The sequence below is a fragment of the Balaenoptera borealis genome (assembly GCF_965194805.1).
Source record: "Balaenoptera borealis genome assembly, chromosome: 14".
NCBI classification, from domain to species: domain Eukaryota; kingdom Metazoa; phylum Chordata; class Mammalia; order Artiodactyla; family Balaenopteridae; genus Balaenoptera; species Balaenoptera borealis.
The window spans coordinates 71087328-71102965 of NC_138875.1; the positions used below are offsets into that span (position 1 = coordinate 71087328).

Genomic DNA, 15638 nt, shown 5'->3' on the forward strand with positions numbered 1-15638 from the left:
TAATGTCTCGTGGGGTTTAAAATCTAAATATTAAGTGCAACTGCACAATCAGGTAAGTCAGAAAACTGGAAACTTTTCAAAGGCCCTTGTGCTACCCAAGAGGAGGGTCAAGATGCACACTAATTTCTGACTATGTGAACTATGCATATTGTAATTCCTAGAGTAGCTACTAAATTAATATGTTTAATTGGAATCCCAGAAGGAAAGGAAAGGAAAGAAAAAATAGAAAGGAGAGAGAAATAGTTAAAGAAATGATGGAAATAAATTTCCCCAAATAAAAATAAACAGATGAAAGACCTTGGGTTGAAAGGGCCTGCTGCAGTTCCAGAGACAAGAAACAAAGAAAAACTTCTGCCTAGACCACAATATACTGAAAATTAAGGACACCAAGGAGAAAATTCTAATAGCTTCCAGAGAGAAAAGATTTCAGTAGAGAATGAAGAATCAGATTGACATCAGATTTTTGGAGTAATATTTCAAAGTAATGAAGAAAATGAAATTAGAAGTTAAAAGTTTCTGTCCAGCTGAGCTATCATTCAAATATGAGGCTGTGATAAAAAAACAAAATGGTCTCAGGTGAACAGCCTCAGAAGGTTTGCCACACAAAAACCCACAATGAAAACAGTAGTTTAAAAGGGGGAGGGAAAAAATCCAGAAGGTGCTACAGTAGGTATATGAAATAAAAGGTTGTGTGCGGGAGGGATTTTTAAAATAATTACTAAGACCAAAGAAAAACAGAAAATGTTCCCACAATAGTCCAGAATTAAAAGTGTAGATGATGTTAACACAGTGGAGTCTAGGGAGACAGAGGACACCAAGGGATGTGAAGGTAGAGACCAACAGAAGATTTTTAAATCAGTAAAAAATATTAAAAAGACAAATAATAACAGCAAGTTAACACAGTAGAAATAAGTCCAGGCATAATAATATAAATAGATGAAACTCACTAGTTAAAAAAGCAAAATATTGGGTTGGCCCAAAAGTTTGTTCGGGTTTTCCCTACCATTTATGGAAAAACCTGAACGATCTTTTTGGCCAACCCAATACTAACTGACTGGATTTTTAAAAATCCAGATGCATGCACCTTCTAAGAAAGATCCAAAGCCTAAAGATGGGCAAAGGTTGAAAGTAAAAGATAGACATATCATGAAAATACTAACCAAAAAGCTATAACAGCTATATTAATATAAGGTAAAAACAGACTTTAAGACAAAAGCATTATTAGGAATGGAAGAGTTGCTACATGATAAAATGTTGAGTTCTTCGGGAAGATATGAACAGTATGCATGATACAAACATTATGCATGTAGTGAAAGAGCCTCAAAAATACACAAAGCACATATGGAAAGTAAAGGGAGAAATGGATAAATCCATCACCACACTGGAAGACTGAGAGATTTCAACACACCCTTCTCACTTGTTGAGAGTCAAATGGGGAAAAGCAACCCAGCAAGATGGAGAGCGAAAAAACACAGGATATACATATACTTATGGCTGCAACAGAGAACATGCTTTTTCTCAAGTATACGTGGAATTTATGCAAAAATCAATCGTGTACTAAACCCTAAAGAAAGCCTCAACAAATGTACAGAGGGTAGCACACAGACCACAGCCTATGATAAGACAAATTAGAAGTTATGAACAAGATGTCAAAAAGTCCCCACATATTTGGAAAAAAATTTAAGTTGCTAAATAGTTCATGGACAAAATAATAAATTAGAATGGAAATTTTAAAATGCCTAGAACTGAATGAGAAGAAAAAGATATCAAAACTGGCTGGATATACCAAAGGCAAAGTTTCAAAGGAAATGTATTGCCTTAAATAGGTATATAAGCTTATTAAAGCTTTTTCATTCTAAGAAATTAGAGAAAGTGCAACATACAAACTGAAAGAAAGAAGAAAATATACCTTAAAAATAAAAGCAGGGCTTCCCTGGTGGCGCAGTGGTTGAGAGTCTGCCTGCCAATGCAGGGGACACGGGTTCGAGCCTTGGTCTGGGAAGATCCCACATGCCACGGAGCAACTAAGCCTGTGAGCCACAATTGCTGAGCCCGCGCATCTGGAGCTTGTGCTCCGCAACAAGAGAGGCCGCGATAGTGAGAGGCCCGCGCACCGCGATGAAGAGTGGCCCCCACTTGCCGTAACTAGAGAAAGCCCTCGCACAGAAACGAAGACCCAGCACAGCCATAAATAAATAAATAAATGGATCATCACATTAAAAATAAATAAACAAAATAAATAAATAAATAAATAAATAAATAAAAGCAGAGGGACTTCCCTAGTGGCACAGTGGTTAAGAATCCACCTGCCAATGCAGGGGACACGGGTTCAAGCCCTGGTCCGGGAAGATCCCACATGCCGTGGAGCAACTAAGCCCGTGCACCACAACTACTGAGCCTGCGCTCTAGAGCCCGCGAGCCACAACTATTGGGCCCGCGTGCCACAAGTACTGAAGCCCGTGCGCCTAGAGGCCGTGCTCCGCAACAAGAGAAGCCACTGCAATGAGAAGCCCATGCACTGCAATGAAGAGTAGCCCCCACTCACCACATCTAGAGAAAGCCCATGCACAGCAACGAAGACCCAACGCAGCCAAAAATAAATAAATAAATGTATTAAAAAAAAAAAGTTTAAAAAGTCAGAAGTTGGTCTTTGAGGGAAAAAAACAGAAAACTACTGGCAAGACTGATCAAGAGAGAATATAGAAATAAATATTATTAATGTTTTCATTATGTTTATTATATTTAAAGTATAAAGAGATTATTAAAATTCTGATTGGAAGGACAAATTTTTAGAAAAATATAAACAAGAACTGAGTCTAGAAGAAAAAAAAAAAAGCATGACTAGTCCTATAATTAAAGATACTGAAGCAGTAGTTTAAAAATTTCCACAGGGAAAACACAAAGCCCAGGTAGTTTTATAGGTGAATTCTACCAAGTTTTCAAGAAACATATATCCCAATTTTATAGAAAATCTTCCAGACCACAGAAAAAGAAATACTTTCCTTTCTTATACTGTGAGGCCAGTATAAGATACCTGATACCAAACCAGGCTAAAAGAGTAGTAGGAAAGTAAAAGTTCTACCCTCTTTCACTCATGGATAAGCACAATTCCAAAACAAGACATCAGAAAATCCAACAGTATATAAAAAAGATAACATTCTTCAGTCATGTTGAGTTTATCCTGGGTACACAAGGATGAGTCTGTACTAGAAAATCCATAAATTTGTTACATTAACAGATCTGAACAAAAGGCATCTTAGGTGCCTCAATATAAGATTAATATGCAAAAGTCAGTTGCATTTCTATACACTAAAAGAAAACAACTAGAAAATACAGTTTAAGAGAAGACACCAATGATCATATCAGAGAATATCAAGGACCTTGTAATAAATCTTATCATATATGTAAGACCTCTACAGAGAAAATTATAAAACTTTGCTGAGATATCAAGGAAGAGCTAAATGAATGGAGAAAGATACCACGTTCGTGGGTAGAAAGGCTAAGTACTATTAATATGTCATGATCTAAAGAGTCGGTAAATCAAACAAAATCCCAATAGTGATTTTCATGGAACTTGATATTATGATTTCTTAATTTATATTGAAGAATAAAGGGCCAGGATATTTCTAAAAAAAAGAGGACTTGCCCTATTAGATACTTATTTTGAAGCTATAGTGAAATAGAATAGTAAGCCTGGAAACTATGCCCTGGATGTGTATATATCTTTGGTATATAACAAAGGTGCCGTATCATATCACATGGAAAGATGGCACCATCCACTAAAAGGATCTGGGGAAAATGGTTACCCATAGAGAAAAAGATTAAGTGAATCTTTCCCTTACATTATAACAAAAATCAACTCCAAATAAAGGTCTTACAGTAAGTATTAAGTTTGACTTACTGTTAAACACTAAGTTAAACTCTAAGTAGAGGGACTTCCCTGGTGGCGCAGTGGTTAAGAATCCACTTGCTAACGCAGGGGACAGGGGTTCAATCCTTGATCCGGGGAGATCCCACATGCTGCAGAGCAACTAAGCCCATGCGCCACAACTACTGAGCCTGCGCTCTACAGCCCACAAGCCACAACTACTGAAGCCCGTGCGCCTAGAGCCCGTGCTCTGCAACCAGAGAAGCCACCACAATGAGAAGCCCGTGCACTGCAACGAAGAGTAGCCCCCACTTGCTGCTACTAGAGAAAGCCCACACGCAGCAACAAAGACCCAATGCAGCCAAAAAATAAATAAATAAATAAATGTTCCTTTAAAAAATAAATAAATAAAAAATAAATTCTAGTCTTTCTGTATCCATATACTATTAAAAAAACCCAAAAAAACCCTAAGTAGAAAATATAGATGAGTATCATCTAGAACTTAAGGAAATATATCTTAAATAAGACAAAAACACTGATGTATTCAATTATATTAAAATGCTTCTGTTCATTAAAAGAAATTTTGCTGGGGCTTCCCTCGTGGCTCAGTGGTTAAGAATCCACCTGCCAATGCAGGGGACATGGCTTCAATCCCTGGTCTGGGAAGATCCCACATACTGCAGAGCATCTAAGCCCGTGCGCCACAACTACTGAGCCCCCGTGCCACAACTACTGAAGCCCGGGTGCCTAGAGCCCGTGCTGTGCAACAGGAGAAGCCACCACAATGAGAAGAATGAGAAGCCCATGCAATTGCAACGAAGAGTAGCCCCTGCTCGCTGCAACTAGATAAAGCCTGTGCACAGCAACGAAGACACAACGCAGCCAAAAATAGATAAATAAATAAATAGGAACAAAAAGAATACATACAGACCTTCTAATGAATAAATAAAGCAAAAACAATCCAATGGGAAAGTGCAATTCATGAACAAGAATTTCACACAAGAAGAAATATATGGCCAATCACCATATGAAAATGATAACATCATTGGTAATCAGGGAAATGCAAATCAGAACCACAATAAGATGTAGTTTTACCTTCATTTGATTTGAAAAAATGAACAGTCTGGTAATATCAAGTGTTGAAGAAGATATGGATCCACAGTATCCCTTATACATCACTGGTGGGAATGTGAGCTGGTACGACCATGCTGGAAAGCAGTGTGGCCTTACCTCCTAAAGAAGAACATCACAGACTCTGCAGCCCAGTAATCCCACTTCTAGGTGTATACTCAAGAGAAATTCCTATAAACGTACAACAGGAAACATGAATAAGATTACTCAAAGCAAAACTTGGAAACAACTCAAACTTATTGGATGAATAACTAGTATATTCACACAAGGCAATATTTACAGTAGTTGAGACAAATGAACCACAGCAACATACAATACAGATAAATCTTAGTAATATAATATTAAGTTTAAAAAAAGCAAATCCCAGAAGATTACATACATCATGATATTCTTTTTACACAGTTAAAAACAAGTATCTAAAATATATGTATATGAACACACACACAGACATACACACACACTTAAGACTACTTAAAGATGCAATAAAATTATATTAAAAGGAAAGCAAAGGACTGATGAACCCAGGAGTCCTGCCAGTGGCTACCTGAGAGGAGGATGGATTGGTGAGTTTTCCCTATGGTTAGATGTAGATTTTGTCAGGATTCTACCTTTTGTTTAGGTGGCAAGGTCGCATTAATACAAGCAGGCCGGGGCTTCCTTCGTGGCGCAGTGGTTAAGAATCCACCTGCCAATGCAGGGGACATGGGTTCGAGCCCTGGTCCAGGAAGATCCCACATGCCGCGGAGCAACTAAGCCCATGCACCACAACTACTGAGCCTGCGCTCTAGAGCCTGCGAGCCACAATTACTGAAACCTGTGTGCCACAACTACTGAAGCCCACGCACCTAGAGCCAGCGCTCCGCAACAAGAGAAGCTACCGCAATGAGAAGCCCACGCACGGCAACGAAGAGTAGCCCCTGCTCCCTGCAACTAAGGAAAGCCCGTGCGTAGCAACAAAGGCCCAATGCAGCCAGAAATAATTAATTAATTAATTAATTGAAAAAAAAAATACAAGCAGGCCATGTAAGGACCAACGTACCAAGTATTATGACTAATTCAAAACTTTCACAGTATCAAAGCAGTATAAAAAGAAAAAAAAGAAATAAGATAGATTTAAATCCAACATATTAGTAATTACATTAAGTGTTCCCATAAGCTTTCAGACAAATTTTTAAAAATCAAACTTTATGTGGTTTACAAAAAATACATCTAAATAAAATAAAGATTGGAATAAAAGGATGGAAAAAGATATGTATACATAGAAATACTAACCAAACAAAAGCTGCCTTCAGCTATAGTAATATCAAAACAGACATTAAAACAAAAGACCAAAAAGTGACAAAATGATAAAGGTTCAATTTGCCAGGAAGATTTTAAATTTGAATATACCCTGTACCTAATAACAGCCCCAAAATATACACAGCAAAAGTTGATAAAAATATAAGGAGAAATGGACTAGTTTACAACCAAAGTGGGAGATTTTAACATACTTCTTTTAGTAATGGATAGCAGAAGAAAAAGTCTGGAGGACAAGTTTGAACAATAGAACCTTCAGGACAGCTGTAGAACACTGCACTCAACAACTGTGGGAAACGCAATTTCTTTGATTACATGTGGAACGTTTGCAAAAAGTGACCATATACTGGGCCATAAAACAAATTTCAAAGAGATGAAATTATACGAAGTATACTGTTTGACTCCAAAGCAAGTGTGCTAGAAATAAAGATGACTAGAAAAATTACCATATATTCATAAACTTAAGAAATGTACTGCCAACTAATCCATAGGACAAAGAAAGTATAATGAAAATTAGAAAATATAACTGCATTATAATGAAAATAATACATAACAAAAATGGTAGAATGCAGCTAAAGCAGTAGTTGGAGTGAAATGTGTAGCCTTGAAATGCACATATTAGAGAAGAAGAGACATGGGAAAATACGGAGCTAAGCATCCATCCCAGGAAGTTAGAAAAGGAGCAGCAAAAGAAACCCCAACAAAGTAGAAGGAAGACTATACAAGCAAAATCAGTAAAGCAGAAAAACCTAAAATAGGATCAACAAAGTTTTATCTTCCACCAACGAAGAAAACGGACAAATCTCTGACATGACTGGGTAGAGAGAAGGTGCATAGCACCAACATTACAGATGCGAAAGAGGACACTGCTGTCACACACATTAAAGGAATAATAATGAGGACATTATGAAACACTTCGGGGCTGATATATATGAAAAATTGGACAAGATGGGCAAGTTCCCAGAGAAGTACAATGTGGCAAAACAGATGCAGGTCGGTGGAGCCTGCAAGGTGCAGGGAGGAAAGGGCGAGGTGGACGCGAGGCCAGGTTGGGGGGGTTCATGGGGTGGACATGCAGGAGGGGAAGCAGAGGGGGGACCGAGTGCATCCCGGCAGCTCACCCCATGGGGCCCCGCAGGGACAACGCAGAGAACATGTACTACTTCTCGGAGCTGGCCCTGACCCTCAACGAGCACGAGGAGGGCGTGGCACCCACCGACAGCCGCTTGCGGCCCGACCAGCGGCTGATGGAGAAGGGCCACTGGGATGAGGCCAACACGGAGAAGCAGCGGCTGGAGGAGAAGCAGCGCGTGAATCGGCGCCGGAGGCTGGAGGCCTGCTCGCGGGGCTGCGGTGCAGAGGAAGGTGAGGCCGGTGGGGAGGGGGACCCCCGGGAGCGAGGCCAGCGGGAGAGGGGACGGGGGTCTCCCAGGAACTGGGAGGAGATGAGGGGACTGGAAGAAGCTGAGGGGGAGAGAGGGGGTTCCCTGGGGGCAGGGAGGGGTGCTGGAGAAGGCGGGCACCCCAGGGGCGAGGAGGAGGGCCAGCAGGAGAGGGGACAGGGAGTGGTTTCCTGGGGCGCTGGGAGGAGGCAGGCTGCCCGCCCGCCTGCCCACTGTGCCACCCAGCAGAGAAGGAGGCTGAAGTGTACGTGCCGCTGTGGTTTGAGAAGAGGCTGGACCCGGTGACTGGGGAGACGGCCTGCGTGTACAAGGGTGGCTACTGGGAGGCCAAGGAGAAGCAGGACTGGCACATGTGCCCCAACATCTTCTGAGCGCCACCCCCCTCCTGCAAATACAGGCGGCTGCACAGCCTGGTCCACCTTCTATTTAATGCACTCAATTTAGTACTCAGCTGCCCTCCCCACCTTTTCGTTCTTCTGTTTTTTAATAACACTTTTTTTGGGCTCCCACCTTGGAAGGAGGAAGTGCTGACCCGGGTTCTCTCCAGCCTCCAGGTGCCCTGGGTCTCCTATGACCCTTCATCATGGACTTGAGCCCCATCAGGACCCCCAGCTCCAGTTTCCACACCTCAGGCAGGCTGGCCCGGGCCCTGGGCTGCTCCAGTCACTAGCCCCCCAGGGAGGAACTGGCCCCCTCCCAGGGAGCCGCTTTTGACTTTTTTAGAAAAAAAATGATCTCCATTTCTTTCCAGCCAAGATATTTAGTAAATATTTTTAGTACAGCACTTGGTGGACAACTTTCTAAGTGTGCTTTCTTGCCACAGAAGTGTCCTGGCAAGAGCCCCTTCTTTTTAAGACATTGGGAAGCCAGACGGACCCCTTTGAGTCGGGAGCATTTTGTAGCTCAAACAGCAAGGCCGTCTGTATGTGAGCTGCCCGCCCCCCAGGAGCCCAGGACCCCCCAGAGAAGGGAACCAAGGGCCGCCAGGCCCAGGAGAGCACAAGTCAGTTGTCTCTGGAGCTAGAGCCCCACGCATGGTGGGGAAGGGGGCACTGAGGGGCCGCCATGTGGATTTGAGGGCAACAGCCCCTGCCTAGCCCTGGCCGTGCTGGGGCTGCTCCCCAGCCCCACAGAGGCCGGGCCTGCAGCGCTCCTGCCACAGAACCCGGCCCCAAATCAGCAATAAGAACCAACCCTCGGCTCAGCCTGGGTTGGTATCCTGGGCACCAGAGAACCCAGAGTCCCGTCTCTGGGGTGCCCCATCTCAGCACCCCTGAACTCTTTATTTGCCTGATATATATATATATATATGATATATAAATATATATAAAATAGCTATTTTGCTTAAATTTTTATGGTATGTAGAAGTGAGAAAATGATGACGACAGGGTGCTCCTGTCTGAGTTTGGCCCTCCTGTCAGCTGTGCCCTGCCCTCTCCTCAGATTCCCTTCCAGTGGCTTCTGCCAACTGTGGGGGGGGCCTGGGCCACTGTGGCCACTGTCCCAGCCCCTCAGAACTCCTACTCAACCTTTCACACTTCAATTTGGTCCTGAAAGTTCATCACAAAGTTTTACTTTCTACTCCAGGACTGGTTTTGTTTTTATAAAAAAAAACAAAAGTGAAAACACCAACGTGTGAAATGCCTTAGGGTGCCCACTGGAGGGCGGGTGGGCAGGCAGGCAGCCCCATGAGGCCTGCGGCAGAACTGTTCAATGTTCTTTTTCTCAGAACTGAGTGAGCACCTTCTGACCAGTAATAAAAATCTTGGAGTTTTCCACGGCCCCATCCCTGAGTCTGTCTGTGACTGGGAGGAGCGGGGCTGACACGGGAGAGCAGGTGACAGCCCACAGGTGGCATGGGGGAGGAGTGTGGGGCTCTGTTCTGCTCAGCGCCAGAAGCAGGCAGTGGGAGGTTGGTCTGGATGGGGAGGGCCAGGGATGGAAGACCTGGTGGGACAGGGTCTGGGCCAGGAAGGCTGCAGAGGGCTGAGGTGGCACCTACTGGAGGGTCACAGTTTGGCCTGGGGCCAGGCCAAGGCCCTCACCACTCTCCACAGAGAACACTGGCCCTGGTGAGGTCTAGGGTTGCTCAGTGACCATGACCTGACCTCAAGCAACTTGGATCACTAGCTCCCGGGACCCGAACAAGGGTGGCTGGTCTGGCCCAGTGGGTCCTCCTCCCACTGCCAGCACTTCCAGGTGACAGGATGGAGTGGGGCAGGGCACCACAGGGGCATCAGAGCCAGGCTCTAGCCACCTGTCCCAACACCCCAGTGCTGTGGGATCCAAGGCTGGTACCGTACAACTCCTTCCTTTCCAGGGCCTTAACTTTCCCATCTGTGGGGAGGCAGGCACCGGTGAGTCCCTGCCGAGGTGCTGGAGGGGCAGCCCTCACTGGAGAGAAGGGCATGCGGTGAGGCAACCCCAGGATAGCCCTGACCCAGGAGGCAGTGGAGGATCTGCCAGGGGAGGGAATGGAATATAAGAATAGAATTTTCATATATCCAAATATGACAACAGCAAATAGAATCCAGCCACATACAAAAAACTGATACCCCAAATTGGTAAACATATGCCCAAGCTGGTTTTACACAGTAATGCAAGAATGGGTCAAAATTGGGAAGCTTTTAGTTGTAAATCATTCATTGTACCAACTAGTTCAAGAGGGACTTCTGCTTCTGGATGGTAGACTAAATGCCTGGATTATCCTTCTTTGTGGAAAACTAGACATGTTGGATAAAATTTTAAAACACCTTAAATGCATCCATGAGCTGGAATGGATATAAGGAATCCTCAGGCCAAAAATTAAGTGGGTGTGGAAACCTGGGGAGATAAGAGCTCTGAAGTCTGCTTCTCACTGGCATTTACTGAGCCCACTGAGCCTAAGTTTTCACTGCCTCAAATGACCTGCCTGATATAGGGCATCCAGTTTGAGATAATCTCCCTCAAGCTGGGCCCCCCAAGGGCTATACCTTCAATATAATGGTGACTCAAGAATAATAAAATACAAGGAAAATTGCTTGTCTTAAAGGTTAGTCATAAGCAGAGCAGAAAAAAAAATCCCCTAAGAATCTGTTATCAGGAGCAGACCCTCACTTGGCTTCACAGCCCAAATACATGCTATCAGGATGATCCAATAAAACCTCTAGTAGAGAATACAGCATGGTCCCAAATTGGCAATGTCCCCAGTCACATGAGAGAAACAAATCCTCTCTAGAGGTTCTCCCCTTCATTCCAGACCTTATGGAACCCCAGATGTGAAGGTGAAAGGAAAACGAGCAGCTCACAGTATAACATCTCCAAACACACAAGGAAATACAACACACATTGGCATAAGCAATGGCCGACAGAAATAACAGCAGAATCAGATGTAACAAAACTACTCAATATAGCAAACAGACACAATATAAAATAAGCATGTTTAATATATTACTAGAAACAGAAAGGTGGCTTGAAAATGAGTAAAAAGCATTCAAAAATACTAAAGAACTTGCAGAAATTGAAAAAAATCACTAAAAACAATGAATAATTTTATAGCAGATTACACATGAAGAGAGTATTGGTGACATGGAAGTGAGATCTGTGGAAATTTTCCAGAAAGCAACACAGACACACAAAGAGGTGAGAAGTGTAAAAAAGAAATTAAGAGACATGGAGGATAAAGTGAGAAGATCCCACGTGTGTCTAATCAAAATGGAACAGAAGCAATCTTTGACGAGTTAATGACTAAAAAATTAACTTTTGAAAAGAAACACCAATATACAAAGTCAATTCCAACAAATCCTAATCAGGGTAAATAAAAAGACATCCACAGCTAAATACAAATAGTGAGATCGCAAGACCTTTAAAACAACAAAATTTTAAAAGGAGCCAAACTTGGGTGGGGGATACCTTGAAAGAGCATTGATTAGAGAGTTCACTGTCTTCTGACCACCAAAGAAAGTCAGAAGACAATGAAGCGATATCTCCAAAGTAGAAGAGAAAATGTTAGTGTTCCTAGTGAAAATATCTTTCAGGGACCAAAGGAAAATACATTAACAAAATGTCTTATTAAAACAATACTGGGACTTCCCTGGTGGTCCAATGGCTAAGACTCCATGCTCCCAATGCAGTGGGCCTGGGTTTGATCCCTGGGCAGGGATCTAGATCCCACATGCATGCCACAACTAAGAGTCCACAGGCCGCAACTAAGAGACCACATGCTGCAACCAAAAGATCCCACATGCCGCAACGAAGATCCTGCACACGGCAACGAAGATCCCACGTGAAGCAACTAAGACCTGGCACAGCCAAACAAATAAATAAATATTAAAAAAAAAAATTAAATGGCTCATGGAGTTAGACTTTGATGAATTAAGTATTGGACTGGCCAAAAAGTTCATTCGGATTTTTCCACAACATCTTACTGAAAAACCCAAACGAACTTTTTGGCCAACCCAATATTATGTAAAACATATAGAAGAATAGGAATACTAAATTTCCAAAACAGAGGAAAAACACTGTATGTGGGGGAGAAATTTTCAGTCAATCTAAAAGAAAGCAGGAAAGGAGAGGAAAAAGGAATGCAGATAAGCTGGAATAAAAATTAAAAAATAAGAAGATGGAAATAACCAATATATCAATAATTACACAAAATTTAAATAAGTTAAATGCTTTGGGTAAGAACAAAAAATATCAAATAAAAACAAAATCCCACTATACGCTAGTTACAAGAAAACACCTAAGACATAAGTACACAGACAAGACAGACTTTGAGGCAAAAAATATTACTAGATGTCAACTTTCAGAAAATAAAAAAAGCAATCACTTCTTGGCCTTTTGGCTAAGATCAAGTGTAGAAAATTTAAAAAGCCACTTTATAATGATAAAAAGTAAAATTCATAGAGTTCTAAAACTCACAGGCACCTAGTAATATCTCAAAATAAAGTAAAATGGACACAATCAGAAGGAGAAATAGATAAATCCACAATCATAATGGAAGATGTTAACATCTCTCTCCCAGTAATGAGAGCTCAGACAGACCAAAAATATCAGCAAGGGTTCAAACAACACAATTAACACCTGGTAACAGGCACATACAGGGAATTACACATAACTGCAAAATACATATTTTTGAAATGCACACAGGACATTTATGAATATTAGCCACATACTTGGGCCGGTTGTCAAGCCTCAGCAAATTTCAAAGGATTGGCATACAGACCACGTTCTCAGATCACAATGAAGACAGTTCAAAATCAGTAACGAAAAGGTAATTAGAAAAAGCAACCATGTTTGAACATTAAGAAATATGCTTTTAAAATAACTCATGGATCAAAGAAGAAATCAAAAATCAGAAAATACAATTAAAAATTAAAATATTATATACCTAAACTTATAGGACATAGATAAAGCTGTACTTAGAGGGAAATTTATAGCCTAAAAGCTCATGTTGTAAAAGAATAAAGGCTAAATAATAAGCTAAACATCCAATTTGAGTAGGAAAATGAACATGAGGATAAACCCAAAGGACACATAAGGAAATGAAGATCAGAAATTAATGAAAGCGAAAACAAACATAATAGAAAAAGGACCAAGAAAGCTGAGGTTGATTCTTAGAAAAACTAAAACTGACAAACTTTAATGATAAGGAAAATGGAAGGAGAAAATGGATGAACCCAAAAAACAATATTTGGAATGAAAAGAGGACATAGATAGAGATGCTACAGATATTTTAAGGGTATTGTGAATAACTCTGTAACAACATCTTTGAAAACTGAGATAAAATTCTAGAAAAATAAAACTTAAAACTGACTCAAAAATTAGAGGGCTTCCCTGGTGGCGCAGTGGTTGAGAGTCTGCCTGCCAATGCGGGGGACACGGGTTCGAGCCCTGGTCTGGGAGGATCCCACATGCCGCGGAGCAGCTGGGCCCATGAGCCACAGTTGCTGAGCCTGCGCGTCTGGAGCGTGTGCTCCGCAACGGGAGAGGCCGCGATAGTGAGAGGCCCCGCGCACCGCGATGAAGAGTGGCCCCCGCTTGCCACAACTAGAGAAAGCCCTCGCACAGAAACGAAGACCCAACACAGCCATAAATAAATAAAATAGTGTTTAAAAAAAAAAAAAAAAGTAAAATATACAAGAAAAATAGTCATAAAAAAAAAAAATTAGAAAAACGTGAATAGTATTATAACCTTTTAAAAATTCAATCAGTTAAAAAATCTCCCCACACATATACACACAAAACTCCAGACACAGCTGACCAAGGACTAACCAACCTTACAGAAACTATCCCAAGAGGGATACTCCCCAACTCATTTCTTGAGGCTAGTATAACCTGGTCACCAAAACCTAACAAGGACAGTACAAGAAAGGAAAATCACAAACTAGTGTCACTCACATGCTGGTACAATTCAAAACAAAATATTAACAAATCTAGCAATATAGAAAAATTAAAATCACTCCAGAAGTGCAAGGTTTAGCCTATGAAAAACTAACCAATGTAATTCACCATGTTAACAAATTAAAGGAGAACACTGAATGGTCATCTCAATGGATGCAGAAAACACTTGAGAAAAAATTCAACATGCATCAATGATATTTAAAAGGAAAAAAACGCTTAAAAATAGGAATAGAAAGAAACTTCCTTAATCTGATGAATGATATCTACCAAAGGGGAAAAACGCTTTCTCTCTGAGATGGGGAACAAAAGGTACCCATTTTACCCTTTACATTCAACACTGTATTGGCAGTCCTAGCCAATGCAACAAGGCAAGAAAAATACATGAGGTATGAGAATTGGCAAAATTATCATTGCTCCCAGATGATGTATCATAGAAAATCCAAAAGAATCTAAAGATAAAATAGAATCATCAATATATAAAAATCAATTACATTTTTATTTACTAGCAACAAACTGTCAGGAAATAAAGTTTTAAAAAATATTATTTACAGTAGCATCAAAAATCATCAGATACCTAGGATACATAGGTACATACATAGTAACAAAGGACATACAAGACTTCTAAAGGGAAAATCACAATACTTTCTTGAAAAACACTAAAGAAAGATCTAAATTAATGGAGAGTTATACCATCTTCATGGTTTGGAAGGCTTATAAAGATATCAATTCTTCTCAAACTGATGACATACAATCAATTCCAATGAAACCCCTATAGCTTTTCTCATGGAGCTTGATAAAATGATTCTAAAATTTATATGGAAATGCAAGGGACCAAGAATAGTCAAGACACTCTTGAAGCAGAAGAAGTGGCAAGACCAGCTCTACTAGACATCAAAACTTATTGTAAAACTATAATAAATAAATCAGTGTGGTACTGGCATAGAGAAACAACAAATGTAACTGAATAAAAATCCAGAAACAGATTCATACATATATGAACATTCGATATACAAGAGAGGTTGCGCTGTAGATTAATGAGAAAGGTAAGACTCTTCAATAAGGGGTGTAAGGACAATCAGGAAGAAGGAAGGAACTGGAGCTCTACCTCATACCATACACAAAAGGCAATTTCAGGTGGATTAAAGGTCTATATGTGAAAGACAAAACTATAAACACTTTAGAAGACAATACAAAACAGTATCTTCATGACCTCAGGATAGGGAAGGATTTCTTAAATAAGTTACAAAAAATGCAAACAGTAAAAGAAAAGACTGATAAATTAGTCTATATTAAAATTAAGAGGGACTTCCCTGGTGGCACAGTGGGTAAGACTCTGTGCTCCGGGGGCCCGGGTTCGATCCCTGCTCAGAGAACTAGATCCCACATGCATGCTGAAACTAAGAGTTCGCATGCCACAACTAAGGAGCCAGCGAGCCTCAACTAAGGAGCCCACGTGTCACAACTAAGGAGCCCACAAGCTGCAACTAAGGAGCTCACCTGCCACAACTAAGACCTCATTCAAGAAAATTAAAAAAAAAAATTAAGAACGTCTCATCAAA

General features: G+C 41.2%; 2 protein-coding genes across 10 annotated transcripts in view; one reads left to right on the forward strand and one right to left on the reverse strand.

Annotated features, from left to right (window-relative positions):
- Positions 1-9484, forward strand: part of OSBP2 (oxysterol binding protein 2) — a 162895-nt gene extending 153411 nt beyond the window's left edge. For 5 of the 8 annotated variants that reach the window (XM_082353069.1, XM_082353067.1, XM_082353066.1 and 2 more), the window contains one exon: positions 7434-9484. In XM_082353069.1, the coding sequence (XP_082209195.1) occupies positions 7434-7983 (550 nt within the window). In that variant the 3' untranslated portion in view covers positions 7984-9484. The remainder of the gene's footprint in view (positions 1-7433) is intronic. The other 3 variants (XM_082353072.1, XM_082353073.1, XM_082353068.1) reach the window with 2 other exon arrangements.
- The window catches only part of MORC2 (MORC family CW-type zinc finger 2), a 64047-nt gene that overhangs the window by 683 nt on the left and 47726 nt on the right, over positions 1-15638 (reverse strand). For both annotated transcript variants that reach the window (XM_082353079.1, XM_082353077.1), the window contains exon 27: positions 5099-5170. In XM_082353079.1, the coding sequence (XP_082209205.1) occupies positions 5102-5170 (69 nt within the window). In that variant the 3' untranslated portion in view covers positions 5099-5101. The remainder of the gene's footprint in view (positions 1-5098; positions 5171-15638) is intronic.